Here is a 24,672-nt window from a genome sequence, read left to right as displayed (position 1 = left end):
TTATCTTTGATGTCTGTATCAGCAGACACACTCGCTGGGCTTAGCTACGGCTGTTCATATGGGAAGAGGGGTTTCAGTGCTCGTGGAAAAATCATGGGACAACTTAAAGAATAGGAGATGTTTTTAAAAATAAAGTCAATGCCCTTTTCCCTCACTAAATACATTAAGATCCATGTGACAAAGATTAATGTGCTTTTTAAAAAAAAACGTAAACCACCAACTGATGACTCCAAATCACAAGCTTACACAAAAGGAAGTTTTGCAGGAAGGTCAATTTCCATGTAACCTCAAAGCCATCAAATCCTTTAGCAATGATAAAATTGAACTCATTCACGCTTGACATTTTAATTCATTAATGGCTATCTTCGTAGAAACATCTTGGAAGCCATTAATCTCCATCTGTACTCATTTTCAGAGCAAGGTGTTCCTTACAAATACAGCTTGAAATGGAAGCACGTTCTAACTCCTAGAACCAGGTGTTGAACAAAGGAAGTGTGAAAATTACCATAGCGTGCTTATAGCTGAAATCTCGTCGCAATTCTACCTTTCCTTCCAGACCCATGCCCTCACTCAATCCCTCCACCCTGAAAATGCCAAGTCTTTAATGTGCATAAACAGTTGGCAGTCAAAACCATCTTCAATTCACCAGCCTATTCATGTGAGTGACCCATGGTCATGCCGAGTGTCAGCAGGGGCATGTTAGTAGGTGAACTTAATGAAGGGGAACTGCAGCGGTTCTCAACCTTAGCCTCCAAGGAGGCTTGGTTACACGGGTGGGAGCCAATTGGAAATCAACAAATCGAGCAGGAGGTTTAGCTATCTCTTCTAATGCAGACACATACGCATACATTAATTGTGCAACTGTTACTTCTCCATCCAACTCCCAGCTCCATATAGACCAGGAACTGAGCCGGGACTTCCCAAGTCTGTACGGTTCACATTTGGGAAACAGCATGACCAAATGAGTCACTGGGGACATTCTTCCCAATTCTGTTCATGTTTATCATTAATGTGCAATCAGGCAAAATGGGCCATAACCATGTTTATGTCATGCACAAGCCTCCTGCCATCTTACTCCATCTCACTCTTTGAATAACCCTATATTCCATTCTCCCACAAGCATTGTTCCAGCTTTCCTTTAAAGTACACCTAGGTATCCATTTTTTTTGTTTAAATTCATTCACTCCTGGGCCATGGGTATCACTAGGTAGGCCAGCATGCATTGTCTGTTCTCGAGATGATGGGGGTGAGCTGTCTTCTTGAACTGATTTAGTCTCTCTAGTGTAGGGACATGCACAGTGCTGTTAGGAAGGCAGTTTTAACATTTTGACTCAGCAATAGTGAAGGAACTAACAGCAATATAGTTCCAAGCCAGGACGATGTGTGGTTTGGAGGATATTTTGCAGACGCTGACATTGTCCTTCTAGATTGTAGAGGTTGTGAGTTTTTCAAGGTGCCGTTGAAGGAGCCTCACTGAGCAACTCGTTAGTATCCTAAAAAGTTATGCATTGCCTGCAAAGTTTGAAGTGCTGCAACTTCACTAGCACTAGAACTAAGGGTCATAGTCTAAGAAAAAAGGGTAAGCCATTCAGGACTGACATGAGGAAGAATTTCTTCATTCAGAGTTGTGAACCTGTGGAATTCTCTACCACAGAGAGCTATTGGGGCCAATTCATCAGGTTTATTCAAGAGAACACTGGACATGGCCCTTGGGGCAAAAGGGATCAAGGGGTATGGAGAGAAAACAGAAGTGGGATGCTGAAATTGCATGAACAGACTAAGATGGTGGTGTAAACTCAAAGGGCCAAATGGCCTACTTCTGCACCTATTTTCTATGTATTCCTTTTGCAGTACACAGACTACAACACACACACACACACACACACACACACACACACACACACACACACAGTGGACATTGCCCATTTGCATGTACATGCACAGGCGATAAATTCCACAACGCTACTCCTTAGACCCAAACCTCGACAGACTCCAGTCGGAACAGGCCACATCTGGGACACATGGGCAATGTCTAAAGAAAAACCAGATTCTCGTGGGTTCCAAGTCAACTGAAATCAACAAGACAAAACAAAATGGAAGCAAGTTGCTTTCTTGTCTCGTGATGTTTGCTTACCTATGAGGCTTCTTTCTCTTCAACATGTTCACATGAATTCTAGTAACTCTGTAACAGAAGAGACAGAAATCATTACTTTAAAGCAAAATTCTAGTCCTGCACAGCATACACATCCAGTACAAGTTGCAACAGTTGTTTACACTCTTTCATATTGGCCCAGCTTAAATCTTAAGCTTGGTTTTTCAATTCTTGCCAGTAATAGGTCTAAACTCAGAGCCAAGGTCAAAACCCTTGGTCTACACTTTGAAATAGAATAAAATGTGAGAGAAGGCAGTGAGAGAAAATATCAAGGGGTGGAGCACAGTGGATTTTGAAAACATATTATAGAAGTTCAAAGATAAAAATTTGCTATTCACGAAACGGAAAATTTAGAACTGAATGCTCAGATTTGACCACTCCAAATTTAGCATTAAAACAAACACTACCTATGACTCAAATATCATTAAAGTAATACAGGGAGTCCAGAATTCTCTACTCCCAGCCAAAAAAACATTTCTGGTTGCTTGCACTTCCTGGTTGATATGAAATCTGTGGAACAATTTAAAAACTTTGTTTGTTTTAAAAACAGAGCCAAGTAAAATGGGAATAGTACATGTGAAGTTACTGTGAAATTTCCATGGTTATGCTCCAGCTGCTCACCTTCTAGTCTAGAGATAATTTAAAATCAACCTGTTCAGGTATGTTTTGACTAGAGCAAGCAGGATTTGAACCATACCACTCTGCTACAAGAGTCCTTACTTTATAGTTATACACCAAGTCTTCTGCCAGGCAATGGCTCATGTGAGTCATCATCCTGTTACATAGCCCACTGATGACAAGAAAACTGGTAGTGTTGTTGATAGTGAGGAAGGCGGTCTCAGGCTACAGTCTGATATCGAGCAGCTGGTAAATTGGAGTAGAGCAAAGGCAGATAGAATTTAATCCAAATAAGTGCGAGATGATGTATTTTGGGAGGTCTAATAAGGATATACACACACAAATGGATGGTAGGTCCTTAGGGAGTACTGAGGAACAAAGAGATCTTGGTGTGCAAGTCCATGATCTTTGAAGATGTCAGTACAGGTAGACAGGGTAGTGAAGACAGTTTACGAAATGTTTGCCTTCATTAGCCAAAGCATACAATGTAGGAGCAAAGAATTCTTATTTATAACTTTATAAAACATTGGTTAGGCCACCAATGGAACACTGTGCAGTTCTGGATGCCACGCTATCGGAAGGACATGATTACACCGGACAGGGTATAAAGGAGATTCACCAGGATGTTGTCTGAGATGAAAAGTGTCAGTTTATGGACAGGTTGGGTTTGTTTCCCTTGCAGCAAGACAGGTTGGGGAGATGGGGATCTGATTAAGGTATAGGAAATTGAGAGAGGCACAGACAGAATAGATAATGAGAATCTCTGCTCATGGAAGACATGTCTAAGAGCAGAGGACATTAAGCTTAAAAAAAAAAGTGAGGAGTAAATGGTTTAGAAAAGATCTGAGGAGAAGGTTTCACCCAGGTGGTAGTAGAAATATGGAACGTGCTGCCTGAGGGGGTGGTGGAGGCAAATACCCTGGCTACATTTAAGCAGCATCTGGGTACACACTAAAAATGCCAGGGAAGAGTAGGCTATGGACCAAGTGCAGATAAATGGGATTAGTGTAGTTTGGTGTTTGCTGGCCAGCAAAGACAGAGTGGGCTGAAGGGCCTGTCTTTATGCTGTAATGATTCTGACTGTACAACTATTGCCAACTGCGTCACCAGCAGCAAAAAAATCAGCCTCACAGCTTAAGGTTGGTTCGACCTAATTTCCAATATTCTCATCTTATTGACTTTAATCTCTCACATCTCACCTATTTTTTTTTTATTCATTCATAGGACATGGGTGTCACTGGCTAGGCCAGGATTTCTTGTCCATTCTCAGTTGAGATGATCTTCGCAAGCCACTCAAGGGGCTGAGGGCAGTTAATAGCCAACCAAATTGCTGTGGGCCTGGAGTCATATATAGGTCAGACCAGGTAAGGATAGCAAATTTCCTTTCCTAAAAGACATTAAATGAATCAGATTGGTTAGGTGACATTAGTGAACAGACAATGGTTACACAGTCACCTTTAAATGAGCTTCCAATTCCAGATTTTTATTGAATTTAAATTCTACCATCTGCCATGGTGGGATTCAAACCCATGCCCCCAGAACATTAGCTTGGGGCTCGGAATTACTAGCCTAGTGACACCACCACCTCCTAATTCGAGTTATCAAATAGGCCAGAGCAAATTTTGAACTGTTATTCTTTCAATTCCCATGATCTTCCTTAAAATGTCCCTTCAGGAAAGGACAGACAGCGGAAGTTCTAATGTACTCATCCATAAGCAACAAGAATCGGGTAAAGATACCAGAGGCAAGTTTAAATTTTGCAAATGCTGCACTTATTAACTTTCCAATGTCTAACATAAAATATATGCTTTTGAAGCAGTTCATTAGCTGCATAAATCATGTTGTTCAGTTCCAGCCTTTAACAGTTTTGTCAAAATGCTAACATTTCTTTAATCTGCAGATGCAAACAGGCCAGCTGTGCATTCACAACAGTTCCTGTTCTGATTGCTTATTCTGATTTCCAACATTTATAGGTTTTTTTTCAAAAATCACAAGCACAATGCGGCTTCAGCATGTAACATTTGTGGGAGGTTCTACAGCAAGATGCCAAAGATGTTTGTGATAACACCTTCCAAACCTCCATCATCTATAAGTACAAAGATATTAATCACCCCACACATCTTTCATTTGTGCATATATCTGCCATTTCTTCAATGCTGAGTCAAAATCCTGGAACTTCTGGATAATAATTTATGCTGAAAAAAATAGTATGCCCATATTTATAATGGAAACTAAGTAAACAGTTATGCTGCATTAAGTGCCTCCCAACAGTAGAGGTGATTATAGGATGACAAGTTTGCATAAGCATTTTCCAGTATAAATATGGCCACTAAAATAATAATGGAAATAATTTGGTTCATCATACTTTAAAGTGAAAACTTAATTAAAACTGCACGTTTCAATTTCCCACTTCATAGCTCTCCACAAATGATAATCTCTATTCTTTTCAGTTTCTAACCCCACAATTTTAAGACCACATTGATACTTTATTCCCTCCATTCACAATCCTGATATTATTTTAACGATCACTTATATACTTTTACATTTACTTTAAGGGGGGGGGGGGGACTAAGAATTGCTACGATTTAGAAATAGAGATGTTAGTGACATGATTCAACAGTAACTGTCAAAAGGGACTCTGACAAATACTTGTGACAGGAAACGTTTGCAGGTCAATGGGAAAGGAGTGGGGTTATAGGACTCACTGGGCAACTGTTTCAAAGAGCCAGAGGAACGATAGGACAAATGGCTCATTCTGTGCCGAGAGAACCAGTGATATCAAAACATCACTTTCGGATGAACTACACAGAGTCAATGAAGGCAACAGATGCCACATCATATCCACTTATCCTTGATAAGACTCTCACTTGTCATGGTAACTGTACTTGTTATGGCTGAGGAAAAAAAAAAGAGATGTGTCCAATTATACTTTCACCTTTAGGAAGGTGAAAAAACCACTATCACTTCTTTCAAACCTCAAGATCTGCCTCAAGACAAGAAACTAATGACTGACCACAGAAAGCAGAACAGTTGAGTGAGCTGACCTCATGAAGAGCAAAGTCACGCTTATTCCAGCATAGCAAAGGAAAGACAGACATGATGTGCATTTTCATAGCACTTTTCATGACTGTCAAACATCACAAATTCCCATAATAATCAATGAGGTTTAATTTGAAGTGTAGTCATTGTAGAAAACAATGTATACAAACAGAAATATAATGACCAGGCAGTCTGCTTCAGTAGTTAGCATCAGTTTTGTCTCAGCTAGTAACACTCATCTTCCAGTCAGAAGGTTGTGGGTTCATGTCCCCCCCTCCAGTCATTCCTCAATTGGAGACTGATGTCTAGCCAAGATCACGATTTTCTGTTGCACATCATGTGGGCGAACAGGCTGATTTTCTCCTAAATGCCCGGATATCTTGTCCCCCTGAGATACTCAATGAGGATGCAAAGGTCAGTCACCTGCACTGACTCAGCTGTGAATCTTCATGTTACTGCTGATCACAGTCCAAGCATTCTTGTTGACCTGCACAGCAAGAGTGGCCAGCCAGAGTACCACCAAATTCATGATGCCAAACTACCTTTGCTCAACATGTTAATCCAGCTACAGCTCACTGACTACAAAGTTGTTCACAGCTCCTATCAGCGGAAGAAAAGTAGTTGAGTAGCATGTGTCCCATTTCTTAAAATCACTCCACCACTGGCAGCCAAGTTTACAGCCACTAATAAAAGAAATCTTGTTTTTTAAAAACACAAGCCTAATGGTGACCACATAACCCATTAAAAACCCATCTGGTTAATTAATTCTCATTGAGAAAGAAACCGGCCATCCTTCCCTGGTCTGGTCTATAGGAGTGTCCACACCCATTACGATGAGCTCGACTCTTAACTGTTCTCTGAAATGGCCAAGCAAGCCATTCAGATAAAGGGCATGCGGAGACAGGCAACAAGTGCTTGCAAGGCCAATGACACCCACACTCCATGAAAAAAAAGACTGGAGGCTCCCTCTAAAAACAAACTTCCCATCATTCTCTCCTCGATTAAGGTGTTAAAGCCATGGAGATATACAACACGGAAAAGACCATGCCCCTCATGATTTTATCAACCTCTGTAAGGTTACCTCTCAGCCTCCAATGCTCCAAGGAAAATAGTCCCAGTCTATTCAGCCTCTGCCTGTAGCTCAATCCCTACAACTCTGGCAACATCTTTGTAAAGCTTTTCTGAACCCTGTCAAGTTTCACAACATCCTTCCTACAGCAGGGAGATGAGAATTGCACACATTATTCCAAAAGTGGCCTAACCAATGTCCTGTACAGCTGCAACATGACCTCCCAACTCCTATACTCAATGCACTGACCAATAAAAGGCAAGCACACCAAATGCCTTCTCAACTATCCTATCTACGTCCAACTCTACTTTCAAGGAACTATGAACCTGCACTCCAAGGTCTCTTTGTCCAGCAACTTTCCGCAGGACCTCACCGTTAAGTGTATAAATCCTGCCCTGATTTGCCTTTCCGAACTGTGTTCCTTGAAACCCTACACTTCCATCAAGTTTTTAATCACCTGTCCTTACACTGTGTTGAAATTTGTTTGGAAACACTTCTGTGAAGCACCTTGGAAATTTCAAACATAATGCAAATGCAAACTGTTGTTATTGTTGTTATGACGACAGATCATGTCAATGAGAAACCAGAAAGCACTCCTACTGTCTTGTTTAGGGCCATCCTGCAATTTCCAACATTTGCCTCCTACTACTGTTTCCCCCCTTTCTCCATTGAACAAGGCCAACAATTCCACTGCAGCTTCCATCTTTGTTCAGTTAATAAATGCGAAGTATCTGCAGGGAAGTAAAAGCAGAGCAGGTAGCTCCTAAATTTGATTGCAGGTTAAGATGATCTTAGCAAAGAGGTGCAGTACAATTGGTCTCAGTGTAACTGGACATCTAAAACAGACGAGATAGCAATGACTGATACATACAAAAATAGAAGTTGGCCAGTCAGCCCCTCTAGCCTGCCTCATCATTCAACAAAGATCATATTGGATTTATATCTTAACTCTATCCACTTGCCTTGGCTCAATATCTCTTAACACCATAGCTTTTGGAGAAAGTTGCATGTAGTGGTTGTTCCTGTAAACCTGGACCTTTCAGCCCAGAGCTTAAGTCCCACTTGCCATGAGGTGTGTCACAATGTGACCAAAACAGGTTGATTAAAAAACAATCCCACTATTTGTGGAAGCATACTCTGCCTTTCTACCACCCATTGTGTGACAAACTGCTTCCCAATTTCTCTCCTGAATGGTCTTAATTGATCAGCATTTGGCCCATGATCAGCAAATGGGACACCCAAATTCAGCCCCCTACCCTATTCCCATAACTGTGCGTGTACCTTGGCTAAACCATTTAGCCTGCACATCCCTGGACACTATAGCCAATTTAGCATGGCCAAATCGACCTAACCTACATCTTTGGTCTGTGGGAGGAAATCAGAGTACCCAGTGAAAACCCACACAGACAGAGGGGACACACACAAATGCCACCCAAGATTGTGACTGAACCTGGATCCCTGGTGCTGTGAGGTGGTGCTGCTAATCACAGGAGAGATGGAGGAATTGGTTTCAGAAAGGGGCGACAGAAAGGGTATTAGAAATCGGGAACTCTCCTTTCGAACTAAATAGGCTGAGGCAGAGGGTCAACTGCAAATATCAAAACTGGGATTTTTGAATAATTTAGTAGGCAAGAGCATCAAGGATTATGTAGCTAAGGTAGTTTCACTAATTATCTTAAATCTACATCTTCCGATTACAAAGGCTTCTAGTCAGTTTGAACTGGTTCTTGTTATTTGCTCTTTCAAAACATTTCATAATGTTGATATTGCTCAGGTAATAACTGTGCTCTAAACTACTTCTCTCCGTAGTTGCAAACACATCCAACATTCATCACTCGGCCTGATATATGGAGAAAACCCAGTCGGGGAAGATAGCAGTCTTGGAATTGTACCAAGAATTTAATTTAATTATGTTAAAAGGTGTTGTATATTAAAAAAAAGTGTTTACTGTGCTTTGAAGGAGCATTAAAAAGCAAAATTAGGCACGGTCATATCATGAAATGAATTTTCATTGAATTTGTAGAATCCCTACAGTGTGGAAACAGGCCCTTCAGCCCAATAAGTCCACACTGACCCTCAGAGCATCCCACTCAGACCCATCCCCCTATAAACCCACCTAATCTACACATCCCTGAACACTACAGGGCAATTTAGCATGGCCAATCCACCTAGCCTGTGCATCTTTGGACTGTGGGAGGAAACCCACGCAGACACGGGGAGAATGGGCAAACTCCACAGACAGTTGCCCAAGGGTGGAATTGAACCCAGGTCCCCAGCACTGAGGCAGTGTTAACCACTGAGACATTGTGCCACCTTTATTTTGAGAGGACTTGAATATAAAAGCAGAAATGCACTTCTGAGGCTCTATTAGGCTCTTGTCAGGCCACTTAGAGTATTGTGTGCAGTTTTGGGCCACATATCTCAGGAAAGATTAATGGCCCTGGAGAGAAATCAGAGTTAACATTTCGTCTCCAGTGACCCCTCCTCAGATGCTGCCAGATCTACTGAGCTTTTTCAGCAAATTCTGTTTTTGTTTCTGGATTTACAGCATCTGCAGTTCTTTCAGTTTTTAAACATAGTAACAGTCACATCTTCAGGAAACAGAAGGAGAAAACTCCAGTGCTCGTGATTTTTAAAAATACATAACCATCTTAAAATGGGAAAGGCTGAATTATATATTTATTTTGCTCTCCATGCCTTTCTGTAGCAGACTTGGCTCCATCGCACCCCATTTCCTTACCCACAACCCCTCCGTTCCTTGCTCAGTTCATAATGCTCATTCATTACGATAGATATCAGCAACATCACCAGTTTGTACTCGAATCCACATGAATCTTCCCTGGGTAGGTATGCCACCACCAAAATCTTTCTTGTAGTGTCAATTCCATGGGGTTTGCTAGTATTACTGTCTAATTCTTCACTTAAGTCTTCAGCAGAGGAGACATAAACTTAAGAAAAAAAGTTTGTTTGTTATACTGTGACTAAAATAGTAAATTACATTATCTTAGACAGGTTAACTGCATCACGCTTGGCAAGCAGCATTGGTGTCTCCTAAGAGCTACCTGGCTAACCTGGTTGTTAACAGTAACAGGTAAGATTATCAAACTGGAACAAGACTTTCAGACAACTAGCATAAAACAAAGAACATGGATGCTGGAAATCTGAAATAAAAACAGAAATTGCTGGAGAAAATCAGGTCTGGCAGCAGCTAAAGAGAGAAAGCAGAGTTAACGTTTCATGTCCAAAGAAGTTCTTTCATTCCAAAGAAGTATCATTGGACTTAAAACGTTAACTCTGATTTCTCCAGCAATATCTGTCTTGGTTTCTTTCAGATAACTAGAACTGACGAGCATCTCTAGCGAACAACACTTAGCTCCTAGTAAGTGGAATTAAACGGGTTTCAGAGGTAACCCTTTCAGGCCACCTGTTTTGTACACCAGATTGTCTGTAGTCATTGCCATGGTATTCCCATCTTGCTATTATAGCCAGTAATATTTACATGGCTCATCTGGTTCAGTTTCTGGTCACCGATAAGCCTCAGGATGTTGATAATGGGGAATTCAGATGTCCTGTTGACCTTGCTGTGATGCTGTTAGCTCCCACATCCAAGGCAAACATTTATCCAGCTGGTAAAACATAAAAAGTGAAGGGAAAATGTCTGACTGACACAGCAAAGGTGAATGATGATGCACTCCTGAACTATTAGGAGTGATCACATCATATTATTGGCCAGGAAAATTGCTACCCTACAGCAACTTAAAAAAAAAATTAATTTTTTTTTCATTGATGTGGACATTATCGGCTTGGCCAGAATTTATTGCCTTTCAACTGGCATTTGTCCAGTCTTTAATCATTGCAGTCAACGTACAAGGACATTCACAATGCCACTGGGAAGAAAGGGAACTCCAGAATTTTGACCCAGTGACAGTGAAGAAATGATAACATAGTTCCAGTTCAGAATGGCGTAAGGCTTGGAGAGGAACTTTCAGGTAGTGTTCCCTAGTGCTTCTGGGTGGTAGAGAGGGTGCATTTGGAAGACGCTTATTGAGAAGCTGTGGTGCATGCCCACAGTGCATCCTCTCTTTGGTACACACTGCTGTCACTGTGCATAGGTGGCGGAGGGACAAAGTGTTTATGATGATGGATGGGGTGCTGATCAAATGGAGGGCTTTGCCCTGGATAGTATATGGTTTCTGGGGCATTTTTGGAACTGCATCCATGCAGTTAAGTGGAGAGTGCATCATCACACTCTTTGTGCCTTGTAGACAGTGGATAGGCATTGGGGAGTCAGGAAGTAAGTTACTTGCCATGGTATTCCCACCCTGCTATTATAGCCAGTAATATTTACATGGCTCATCTGGTTCAGTTTCTGGTCACTGATAAGCCTCAGGATGTTGATAATGGGGAATTCAGTGATGCTTTGAATGTAGTACGGGAGGTAGTTAATCTCTAAATGTGAAGATGCCTATTGCCCGACACTCGTGTGTCACAAATGTTACTTGCTACTCATCAGTGCCAGCCTGAAAAATTCAGAAATTTTGCATAAGAGCTTTCACCAACTTTTATGGATGCACCATAGAAAGCATTCCATCTAGATACATCATGGCTTGGCATGGCAACTGCTCTGCCCAGAGAGTTATGAACACAGCTCAGTCCACCATGCAAGCCAACTTTCCATCCATTGTCTCTACCTATACTTCTCACTGCCCTGAAAAGACCCCTCCCACACCAGTTATAATCTCTTCCAATCTCTTCTGTTAGGCAAAAGATACAAAAGCTTCAACACACATACTAACACGTTCAAGAACAGCTTCTTCCCCACTGTTTTTATGAGACTTCTGTATGGACCTCTCAAATTTCAAATCTGAGGCTCATTTTGATTTTTTGCGCATCTTTTCTGTAGCCATAATTTTGTATTCATCGATGGCTCTGTTCTATCACCCTATGATCTTTATATGTTATGATCTGCCTGTACTGCAGGCAAAACAAACTTTTCACTGAACCTACGTACATGTGACAATAATATTTCAAATCAAATACACGAATGGTGTCCACATCCTGCTCCATGTTGGCACAAACTGCTTCAGTATCTGAGGAATGACCATTTCCCGTGAATTTAGGATAAAGAAAATTGCCAGTACAGCAAATAAATCCACCCTGTGGTTATTATGATAGGAATATTTGCATACTGCCCATTAGCAAGTAGAGAGTGTTACATCTTGAAAACAAATCAAGTCTTCCAATGCCAACAAGTTACGACTGCTCAGGGGAAAATCAGGCCCCACATCTCCTCTTCAGTCGTAACAAATACGTCTGTGATACAATTCAACTGTAACGTCTGCAAACGGACCTCTCTAAACATAACTGCAGTTTACATATCATTTCCTGCTCTTTGTTAAAACGTTCTCCCACACAGCCTGTTCTCACCATCCACTGATCTTCGCCTAAATTCACATTACTAAGCTCAGAGTTAACTCTCTCATTGACAGATCATGATCTCATGTCTGCCCCCAGAACCTAAAGATTGTAATTTTTTCCTCAGACAATCTGTTAAATTAAGGTGAATTCTCTGTTATTACAGCACGTTTAGCCAATCAAATCCATGTTGTTTCTCTCTAGAGCAATCCTGTCAGTCTCATTCCCCTGATCCTCAAAGCCTGCAAATTTATTTTACTCTCGTGTCATTCCATATTCTTTGGAAATAATTGATGATTTGTACTCCCACTGCCCTCATAGGTAGTGAATTTCTGACCACTAGTACTCACTGCATTAAAAGAAGGTTTTCCTCCTAATCCTTTGCACCTCTTGGGCAAAGCCATAAATCTGTCTCACCATTCCCCCCAGCCCCACAAGTTCTTCTACCAACTAAGAATCATTTTTCATTCCATAAACCCATTTCTATCTTATCAAATCAAAGAACACCACCAAGAAATCCATCCTAAACTTGTAGTTTGAACACCCATCCCTGGAACTATTCCAGTAAATCCCCACAGAGTCCTCTCAAAGATAATCACATCATTTCGAAGGCGTGCCTCCAGCTCTGGTCACCAATATTCTAGTTCTGGTCTCTTAGAGGTTACAACATAATCCATATCATATTAAAAGGGGTTACTGTATTTATCATAAGAAAATAGCAAGGAGAAACTTGCAATCACCCGAGCTTGCTTCAAAACCTCATTTTTCCATCAACCTTTATGCACATAATTATTTTTTTGCAAATCAAGTCGTGAGCTTCTCTACTATTGCATAGCCCACCGATACAGAGAGCTTGTCTTGTGTTGTGCTCACAATGTTCAATTGTTTTGCTCATTTATACTGTCTGTATCAGTGATGCATATGCCATTCGCGCAGTGATTCCTCAGGGCAGTATATCTTTATTTATACAAAAGCATTATTGTCACTGGAGCAACCTTCAATTACACAACTTTCAGGCCATTACCTGTTGTTTTTAAAAAGTAAAAGCTACATTTCTTTCCTCCCTAAGTCCTTTCAGTATTCTGAAATATTTCAATTAGCAACACACTGTCACCTAACCCAAATTGCTGTATTGGTGATAACATTATTACTGTTTTATTCCTAGCTCCATTACAAGCTCACTTGATATTTGGAAGGACAACCTTGTATAAGCCAGAATAGAAAAAAAAAATGGATGAGAGCTTTGCACAATTCTTCAGGAGATTATGGATAGTAGGAACTGCAGATGCTGGAGAATCCGAGACAACAAGGTGCAGGGCTGGATGAACACAGCAGGCCAAGCAGCATCATAGGAGCAGAGAGGCTGACGTTTCGGGCCGAGACCCTTCATCAGAAAAGGGGGAGGGGAAGGGGGTTTTGAAATAAATAGGGAGAGAGTGGGAGGCGGATAGAAGAGGGATAGAGGAGAGGAAACAAACAGGTCGAAGAGGCGGGGATGGAGCCAGTAAAGGCGAGTGTAGGTAGGGAGTTAGGAAGGGGATAGGTCAGTCCAGGGAGGACGGACGGGTCAAGGGGGCGGGATGAGGTTGGTCGGTAGGAGATGGAGGTGCGGCTTGAGGTGGGAGGAGGGGATAGGTGGGAGGAAGAACAGGTTAGGGAGGCAGGGACGAGCTGGACTGGTTTTGGGATGCGGTAGGGGGAGGGGAGATTTTGAAACTTGTGAAATTCCTCTTCTATCCGCCTCCCACTCTCTCCCTATTTATTTCAAAACCCCCTTCCCCTCCCCCTTTTCTGATGAAGGGTCCAGGCCCGAAACGTCAGCCTCTCTGCTCCTATGATGCTGCTTGGCCTGCTGTGTTCAGCCAGCCCTGCACCTTGTTGTCTTCAGAGATTATGTTGTCTGTGGATCCTTCATCCCATCACAAACAAACATTCTCACTGAAGCCCACATGAGAACACGGGTCTGGCTATCATCAAAAAACCGATTAACTTGTGTATCACCTGAATGCTGTTGGTGGCTTTTTTGCTGTGCACAAAATGGTTGCGACAAATATCCATACAAGGCTAAAGCACATTGGAGCAATACCATATAGCACCATACAAACCGCCAGACTGAGATTACTTTTCCCTTGAGAACGGTGGAACGTGGATTCACGGAAAGACAAAGTCCCACTGTCAGTATCAGCCTAGACAAAATAACTGCTTCAATTGCATCAAAACGCTAGAATTGGCCTGAACACCTCTGGTCTTACGGATCTGGGACTGGTAGAACACCTAGGTACTGCTACAGATTGCTGTCTGTGGATTTTCCTCTTTTGATTTTATTCATTCGCAGGATGAGGACATCATGGCTAGGCCAACATAATATTGCCCATCCCAGAGGGTATTTAAGAGTCAAATACATTGCTGTGGGTCTGGAGTTGCATGTAGTCCAAACCAGGTAAGGATGGCAGTTTTCCTTCCCTAAAAGGACATTAGTGAACCAGATCTTTTTCTGAACAACCAGCAATGGATTTACGGTCAACATCAGACTCTAATACTAAATTTTTATTTAATTCAGCTTCCACCATTCAAACCCTCAACAGTCCAGTGATAATACCACTAAGCCACCATCTCCCCTATATTTCCATCAGGAAGCACATGTTGAGTGTGACCAGTGTTGGGACCAGCTGTGATTTACCCCAAATATGTTCCACAACAGCAAAAAACAAAAAAGTGTGTACTGGGAGGCTGCTGATGCCTGTGGAACTATATTCCATTCAGGAGTCACCAAAACCCAGAGAGGAATGTGATGAAATTAATTAATATAATTTTGGGATTTTGAATTTCAAAAGAGGGACATGGGTGTTGGCTCTGAGGGTTTTTTTTTCCCTAAACAAAAACAAGTTCAGAGTCTTTCTGTAACAGTGACTATACTGAACATTTTGTCAGAAAAAGGACTGCAGATCCCTGTGGCATTCACGGAAAGAGATTTACATTGTTGGGTTTATAACAGTTGGAGTAAAAAAGGTGCTTTGTTATCAGCTCAGAAGAATCTGAGATTGTGTGTTTTTAAAAAAATTCAGTTCAGAAAACAGGGATAAATTTAGAAGTTTACTTTCTCTTGTAGGAAATGATCAGGGCAGATCAACGAACAAGTCACCTCAGAAGGGTTCAGGTAGTGAATCTTCAAAACCAGGAAAGCTTAGGTAGATGTCTGCTGGTTATGAACTGAGAAAGTTTAGGGTCTCAGATCTGTGATAAGTTAACGGCAGCAGACTTCGAAAGACACATGGAAAGTGGAGACAATTCAATGTCAATGTCAAAGAGACTGTTCAGAGTCAGTTATGCAAAATCTTAAAGAATTGAGATAGAAGTTTGAGAAGATTGAGATGCAGCTAAACATGTGGCGACAGGGCTGGTGTAGGAGGGAGGGCTTCCATTATGTGGAAATCGGAGCACATTCTGGGGAAGGTGGGACCCGTACAGTAAGGATGGGTTGCACTTGAACCGGAAGGGCACAAATTATCCTGGGAGGGAGGTTTGCTCGAGCTATACGGGATGGTTTAAACTAGATTGGCAGGGGGTGGGGAACCGGATTTGTAATTCAGAGGAAGAGGTATTCAGTCTTCCAACAGACACAACAGGGAGTGACGTAGTTAATAAAGAAATGCAGTCGATGGATTGTAACTGTGGACACAGATGGTTTGAAGTGTGTATACTTCAATGCTAGAAGTATCAGAAATAAGGTGGATGAACTTAAGAGCATGGGTCAGTACTTGGAACTATGATGTAGTGGCCATTACAGAAACTTGGGTAACTCAGGGACAGGAATGGTTGTTGGAGGTTCCAGGATTTAGATGCTTTAAAAGAAATAGGGAGGGTGGAAACAAGAGGCGGGGGAGTGGCATTGTTAGTCAGGGCGAGTACAGCAGCTTCTGAAAGGCAGTTAGAGAATGATATGTCTACAAAGTCAGTTTGGGTTGAGGTCAGGAACAGTCACTTTGTTGGGGTTTTTTTTTTACAAACCCCCTAATAGTTGCAGAAAAGTGGAGCAGAAGATTGGGAGGCAGATACTGGAAAGGTGCAGAAGTCACAGGGTTGTAGTCATGGGGGACTTCAACTTTCCAAATATTGATGGGAAACATTTTGGTTGTAATAGTTTAGATGGAGCAGATTTTGTCCAATGTGTTCAGGAAGGATTCCTGACACAGTATGTAGATAGACCAACACGAGGAGAGGCCACTTTGGATTTGGAGCTTGGCAATGAACCGGACCAAGGCTCCCACCAGTTAGACCTGCTGGTAGGAGAGCATTTTGGCGGTAGCGATCATAACTCTTACTTTTACAATAATCATGGAAAAGGATAGGTACATACAGCAGCGCAAGGTTTATAATTGGGAGAAGGGTAATTACAATTCTGTTAGGCAAGAACTGGGTAACATAAAATGGGAACAGATGCTGTCAGGGAAGAGCACTATTGAAATGTGGAGATTGTTTAAGGAATGCATACTGCGTGTGCTCGATATGTTTGTCCCTAGCAGGCAGGGAAGATGCGGCCGAGTGAGGGAGCCTTGGTTCTCAAGAAAGGTCGAACGACTGGTTAAGAGGAAGAAGGATGCTTATATAAGGTTTAGGAAACAAGGAACAGAAAAGGCTCCAGAGGGATACAAGTTATCCAGGAAGGAGCTGAAGAAAGGGCTTAGGAGAGCTATAAGGGGGCATGAGAAAACCTCGGCAGATAGGATCAAGGAAAACTCCAAGGCTTTTTACACGTAAGTGAGGAATAAGAGAATGACCAGAGAAAGGGTAGAGCCGATCAAGGATTGTAAAGGGAATTTGTGCACGGAGCCTAAAAGGATAGGAGAGATCCTTAATGAATACTTTTCTTCAGTATTCACAACTGAGAGGGACCTAGTTGTAGAGGAGGACAGTGTGAAACAGGCTGGTAGGCTAGAGGAGGTCGATGTTAGTAAGGAAGATGTACTGGGAATTTTGAGGAACTCGAGGATAGATAAGTCCCCCGGGCCTGATGGGATTTATCCAAGGATACTATGGGGAGTGAGGGAAGAGATTGCAGGGCCTTTGGCGATGATCTTTTTGTCCTCACTGCCCACGGGTACAGTGCCGGAAGATTGGAGAGAGGCAAACGTCATTCCCTTGTTCAAAAAAGGGGAAGGGATAACCCCGGAAATTACAGGCCAGTTAGTCTTACGTCAGTGGTGGGCAAATTATTGGAAAGGGCTCCGAGAGATAGGATTTATGATGACTTGGAAAGGCACAGTTTGATTCGTGATAGTCAACATGGATTTGTGAAGGGTAGATCATGCCTCACAAACCTTATTGAATTCTTTGAAGAGGTGGTGACCAAACACATGGATGAAGGTCGAGCAGTGGATGTGGTATACATGGATTTAAATAAGGAGTTTGAGAAGGTTCCCCATGGTAGGCTCATGCAGAAGGTAAGGAGGCATGGGATAGGGGGAAATGTGGCAGATTGGATTCAGAATTGGCTGACCCTTAGAAGACAAAGGGTGGTAGTGGATGGAAAATATTCAACATGGTGCTCAGTTACGAGTGGTGTACCACAAGGATCTGTTCTCGGTCTTCTTCTATTTGTGATTTTTGTAAATGATTTGGATGAAAAAGTGGAAGGGTGGATTAGTAAGTATATGGATGATACGAAGGTGGGTCGCGTTGTGGACAGTGCGGAAGACTGTTCTAGGTTACAAAGGGACATTGATAGGATGCAGAGCTGGGCTGAGAATTGGCAGATGGAGTTTAACCCTGAAAAGTGTGAGGTGATTCATTTTGGAAGGAAAACTTGAAAGCAGAATACAAGGGTTAACGGAAAGATTCGTGGCAGTGTGGAGAAGCAGAGGGATCTTGGGGTTCATGTCCACAGTTCCCTGAAAGCTGCCACCCAGGTGGATAGAGTTGTTAAGGAGGCGTATGGTGTGTTAGCTTTCATTAATAGAGGGATTGAGTTCAAGAGCCGTGGAGTTATGCTCCAGCTATACAAAAGCCTGGTTCGGCCATATCTGGAGTATTGTGTCCAGTTCTGGTTGCCTCATTACAAGAAAGATATGGAAGCATTGGAAAAGGTGCAGGGGAGATTTACCAGGATGCTGCCTGGAACGGAGGGAAGGTCTTACGAGGAAAGGCTGAGCGCGCTAGGGCTTTTCTCTTTAGAACAACAAAGGATGAGAGGTGACTTGATAGAGGTGTACAAAACGATCAGAGGTATAGATAGAGTAGACAGCCAGAGACTTTTTCCTAGGGTGGAGGTCGCCATTACGAGGGGCATAGTTTTAAAGTGAGTGGAGGTAGATGCAGAGGAGATGTCAGAGGTAGGTTCTTTATTCAGAGAGTGGTCGGGGCGTGGAATGCATTGCCGGAGAGGGTAGTGGAGGTGGCCTCATTAGGGGTATTTAAGTGGCTATTAGATAGGCATATGGATGCTAGTATAAGGTAGGGGTGGAGGTTAAATAGACCTTAGTTTAGGGTAAAAGTTCGGCACAACTTCGTGGGCTGAAGGGCCTGTACTATGTTCTAAGCGTAATATTCCTAGACTTGAGACATTGTAACAGTATACATCAGGAAACAGGACAAAAAAAAACTTTGCTTTACTGTGCATTTCAACATCTTTCTAACTGTCTTCTATATTGAAATAGCTTGACTTTTTATTGATTCCTTTGTGCAATAAACTTTTGTTCTGTTGTTAAAAGAAAATCTGCAGCTTGTGTGATTAACCACCATGTTAACTAACTCATGAAAAGAAAGTCATATGATCACAGGTTTCATTCTGGGATCTGACTTGCCCAGGAGTAACATCAGTTGGTATCATGAAACGAAAGAGAGAAACTGGAGGCCTGGGGACGGGATCCTAAAAAAAAAGCACAATGCTGGAAATCTGAACTGAAATTTAGCAGGGAAGCTCATTAGGCTGTTTGCAGTTCTGATGAAAAGTCATTGAACCAAAAATTTACAGCATATGCTTGCTCAAAGATTGAGGTTGAGACCATTTTTTTTTAAACCAATGATACACTGTCTCAAGTACATGCAAGTAATCTTGGAGAGGAGTTGAAATCTACCCCCGTCTATAGTATTGGTTAGAAGGGTCAGGTTAGTAACATCAGCTGATCGCAATTAACTGGTCAGAGGCTGTTCCTGCCAACTCTGCTCCACCACTAGTACAAAAGGAACTACACTTATTTACAAAAGTAACAATCTCCATGGGAGACAAATACTCATTAACGTGTACTAAATTCATCAAACTCAGATGCAGGAAACCATTGTCTGTCATCCCAGTTCTACTGGGACCTTGTATGAGAGAAACTTTGGCTGTCACAGTTCAAAATTGTTTCTCTTCATAAGAATGGTACACCATCCAGGGCTGGCTTTGAAATCTGCAATTACTGATTTCCTTGCTCACCTCAGAAATGGATTGATCATGAAAATCTAAGAATCCAATTTCACGATTTTCACCAATATATTTTGCGAATTCATTTCCAACTGCGGCCACACGCAAACCTTTCCTCTGTTTGCTCATTTATTGTTAGGCATCGGCTTCAGCTGCTTGAAAGGTTTCTCCAGTCTTTAGTATTTTTCTTCAAAATTTCCGTGTATTCTGATAACCTCTTGAAACCTGAATTTGAGGTGCTGCAAAATTATGTGCGCTAAAATCTTAACAACTAAGTTTGAACTGAGCTTTGTATCTTGATGTCACATTGTTGGCAAGAACAGAGTGCACTCCAGTGAAGTGGCAAGCCTTGATAGATCGTGTTGATGCGTTTTGACGAGAGGAGGAGATTAACTTTGAATAAATAGGTTTACATCAGGGAGAGCTACGATTTACCACCTGCTTACCCAAAAGGATTTGGACTTTTTTAGCTAGAAGTTGTGGGTCAACTTACACACAATATTGACTGTTGCTCAAGAACAAAGTAACTCTGCACCTGCCTCCACATGGACTGTATGGCCAACTGAGTATTTCTGGAATGGTGTACCCTTATTGAAGGGATTAAGATCGAGTGAGAACTACAGTGCAGCAGTCAGCATTGGGATGTGAAACATCTTTACATTCTATTCTGTCAAGTCATAATGTCAAACCGACCTCTGGGAACGACTGACCTAAATTTATATTCATCTTTAGTTCCAGTCTCCTAGAGGCCTAGGAATGGCCAATCTGACACAAACAAGATTGAAAACAGATTCAGAAAGGGAGGACCAATGGACAGCAGGCCAGAAATATCACTGAAACCAATGACAATTCTTCAGTCAGAAAGCAGAGCCTGGAAATAATTTGCTGTGCTAGCTCAGTTTCTGTTACAAACAGAATAAAATGGCATTTTAGAATGAAAAGAGGGTACTTTGTAGATCCGTTGCCAAAATCAGCAGACTCCACCTTTCTTCCAGCAAGTCTAGTAAATTTTTTTTCCACTGCTTGAGAATTATCCAGTGGAGGGATGAAGGTAAAATGTCTTTCAAAAGTGCAAATATAAACTGACATGAATGATAGCACAACGGAGTAGTTAAACCTGAAAGGCAGGAGGAATTTCTGGTTTTTGAAACATTAAAAAAAAGTGATCAAATGAAGTCTTTAAATTAGAAAAAGATTTGGCAGAGTAGACAAAGAGAATGCGCTATCAGCCGTGGTGGCATGAAAAAGAGGTGACATTATAATGTAATCATTGTTAAATCCATACAGAAATTCAGAAGATATGTCATTACCAGAGTACATGAGAATCAGAGTCATAGAGATGTATAGCACAGAAACAGACCCTTCGGTCCAACTTGTCCATGCTGACCAGATATCCTAAATTAATCTAGTCCCATTTGCCAGCATTTGGCCAACATCCCTCCTAAACCTTCCTATTCATATACTCATCCAGTTTCCTTTTAAGTGATGTAATTGTACCAGCCTCCCCCATTTCCTCTGGCAGCTCATTCCACACATTCACCACCCTCCGCGTGAAAAGGTTGTCCCTTAGGTCCCTTTCATCTCTCTTCCCCTCTCACCTTAAAAACTTATGCCCTCTAGTTTTGGGCTCCCCCTATGTTGGGAAAAAGACCTCGGTTATTTACCCTATCCAAGCCCCTCATGATTTTATAAACCTCTAAAGTCACCCCTTAGCCTCCAACGCTCCAGAGAAAATAGCCTCAGCCATTTCAGCCTCTCACTATAGCTCAAACCCTCCAGCCCTGGCAACATCCTTGTCAATCTTTTCTAAACCCTTTCAAGTTTAACAAATTCCTCCTTCTGACAGGGAGACCAGAATTGAATGTAACCTTCCAAAAGTAGCCTAACCAATGCCCTATACAGTTCGCTGGGATGGGTTGAGACAAACAGCAAAGATTCACTTAAGAGGAGATTGAATTAAAATCGGTAAAGATATGGAAATAAGGTTAGACCAAGAGAGTGTTCAGGTTAGGACAATAAAAACACTGGCACAGACCAATGGCATTGACTGGTCCATTTCTGTGTAGTAAGTTCTATATAAATCACAAGTTAGCAAAATATAACAAATCACTGCAAGTCCCAATAATTGAACAAGGAACAGACAATGAGGAAACTGCGAGAACATAACCAGAAAACAGCCATGTGTGAACGACAGCCGAAATACCTACATTAGCCAGTTTATAAAGGAACACAAGGGCCCTTGTGGCACACTACTAGTGTCCCTAACTCTTGGCCAGGAGGTCCAGGCTCAAGTCCCACCTGCAAAAGGTGTGTTTACATCTCTCAACAGGTTGATCAGAAAATGCCTACAAAAGGATCACATGCATCTTTCTTCAATAGACAGAGACACAGTTTGTTATAAGTAGTTCAAGGGCCAAATTCCACAAGCAGAAGGAAAGTTGAAGCGGAAGGTCTCCATGGAGTACTGGGCCTGAACCTGTGCCATTGGCATCATTCTGTATCACATTCTAGCCACCTGAGCTGATGATCAATACTGCATCCCCTAATCACTAACAAAGCTAGAATATTATGGAGGATAGACCAAGGGACCGTGAATTGAAAACCAGAGATTAAACCCTTCACTGAAAACAAAGAAAGACAACACTCAGTAACAAAGCGATGCAGATCACAGCTCAGAATAGAAATACAAACAGGTCTGAGCATTGTTAGTTGCCTGGCTTGTTATGCACTAACCAGAACTCAAAATATACAAGCTTGTCTAGACAATTTAAAGGAACATTTCTCCCAAAACAGTGTGAAAATAAGATATGCTACCAAAGCACTTTTGTCTCATTTCCATCTGGACAAAATTGCAAGAATACCAAATCTCAAAGAATCTGGCAATTCTGTCCCGATAAGTGCAAGACAAATGGTTCACAAAAACCATGTCTCTTTTCAGCATTACTCAAATTCTGTATTGCCAAGTGTCAATTTCACATCGTGGATCAATGCAAAGCTGACCCTGGCTAAAAAAGAAGCCACTCTTCCTCCAGCTCACAATCATTTTTTTTTTTTTAACAAGTTTACCAGCATTCACTCAAGGTCCATTAGATCGAGAGATGAGGAGAATCTGATGGTAGTTTCATAAACCCCACAGACACAAAGTAATGACAGACCTAAAATACAGTTGGTTCTGCTATAAACGCACATTTCTTCAACGTGAATTGGTTTTAACACAATTTAAGAATTTAGACCGCTATTTGTAGAAAACGAACTTTCTTTACCTGTATTGGATATAAACACAATTCTGGTCCCATTAGTTTAAATAGCACAGTTATTACCTGATTTTCTAATAACACAAGAACACAACTATCAAGTTATATCAGAACTGACTGTAGAATCATACCGCACAAGAGACCATTCAGCTCTTTGAAGGAATTGATCAATTAGTCTCACTTCCCCACTCCTTCATAAGCCCCAAAAATAGAACATAGAACAGTATGACACAGGAACAGGCCCTTTGGTCCACTAGGTCTGTGCCTTTATTCTTTATTCACTCACAGGATGAGGGTGTCACTGACTAGGCAGCATTTATTACCCGTCCCTAATTGGCCAGAAGGCGGTTCAGAGTCAACCACATATTTGTGGGTGTGGAGCCACATGTAGGTCAGACCAGGTGAGGATGGCAGTTTCCTTCTCTAAAGTACATTAGTGAATCAGATGCGTTTTTCCAACAACTGACAATGGATTCATAGTGATCACTAGATTCTTAATTCCAGATATTTTATCGAATTCAAATTCGACCATCTGCCATGGCAGGATTTGAACCCAGGTCCCCAGAATATTATCTGGGTCCCTGGATTAACAGTCCAGCGCGAATACCACTCGACCATCGCCTCCCTTATGATGTGCTGATCATGATGCTATTTTAAACTAATACAGTCTGGCTGCACATTGCCTGCTCATGCGTCTGTTTAAATGCCTCTTAAAATGTTATTGTATCTGCTTCTACCACCTTCCCCAACAGCATGTTTCAGCCACCTGAAACTTGCTGCACATTTCCTTTAAAAACTTTCCTCCTCTCCCCTAAAACCTATGCCCCCTAGTATTTAACAGTTCCACTCTGGGACCCTATCCATATTCCTCAATTTTCTATATTTCCTATCAGGTCACCCATCAGCATCCAAATGCCTCAGCAAAAACAATCCAAATTTGTCCAACCTCCTGTTTTAGCAAATGCACTCCAATGCAGACAGTATCCTGGTAAACTTCTCTTGCACCTCTCCACATCCTTCCTATAGTGCAGGGAATTGCGTACAGTACTCCAAATGTGGCTTGACCAAAGTCTTAACCAGTTGCAACATGGCATCCCAACTTTTATACCTAATGCCCCGACCAATAAAGGCAAGCATGCTTTATGCCTTCTTTCCACCTTATCCCCACTTTCAGGGAACTATGGACTTGGATCCTAAAATCCCTCTGTATATCATTGATCTTAAGGTTCCAGTCATTTACAGTATACTTCTTGTATTTGACCTCGCAAAATGCATCACCTCACATTTGTCTGGATTAAACGCCACCTGCCATTTCTTCACCCAACTTTCCAGCTGATCTACATTCTGCTGCATCCTTTAACACCCTTCCTCACCATCCACAACTCCACCAATTGCTGGTCATCTGCAAACTTACTAATTAGACCACTGACATTTTCATCCAAACTAAATGTTTTCTTTTCAAGTATATATCGAATTCCCCTTTGCAAATTCACTAGGTAATCTGTTTCCATCGCCCTTTCAGGCAGGGCATCTTAGATCATAGCAAATTGCTGCATTAGTCATGAACATTCCAATTCTCCTCTAGATATTCCGGTGAGTGTAGGTAGGGAGTTAGGAAGGGGATAGGTCAGTCCAGGGAGGACGGACAGGTCAAGGGGGCGGGATGAGGTTGGTCGGTAGGAGATGGAGGTGCGGCTTGAGGTGGGAGGAGGGGATAGGTGGG

The 24,672-nt window shown here is 41.9% G+C and overlaps 1 protein-coding gene across 1 annotated transcript in view; it reads right to left on the bottom strand.

Annotated features, from left to right (window-relative positions):
• Positions 1-24,672, bottom strand: part of LOC109918266 (spindlin-1-like) — an 89,857-nt gene that overhangs the window by 36,749 nt on the left and 28,436 nt on the right. Inside the window, exon 2 of the mRNA XM_020518170.2 lies at positions 2,135-2,182. Within this exon, the coding sequence (XP_020373759.2) occupies positions 2,135-2,160 (26 nt within the window). The 5' untranslated portion in view covers positions 2,161-2,182. The remainder of the gene's footprint in view (positions 1-2,134; positions 2,183-24,672) is intronic.

Source organism: Rhincodon typus, chromosome 29, assembly GCF_021869965.1.
Source record: "Rhincodon typus isolate 14 chromosome 29, sRhiTyp1.1, whole genome shotgun sequence".
NCBI lineage: Eukaryota > Metazoa > Chordata > Chondrichthyes > Orectolobiformes > Rhincodontidae > Rhincodon > Rhincodon typus.
Note: the sequence above shows the minus strand (reverse complement) of the source record. Positions and strands in the feature narration are given on the sequence as shown.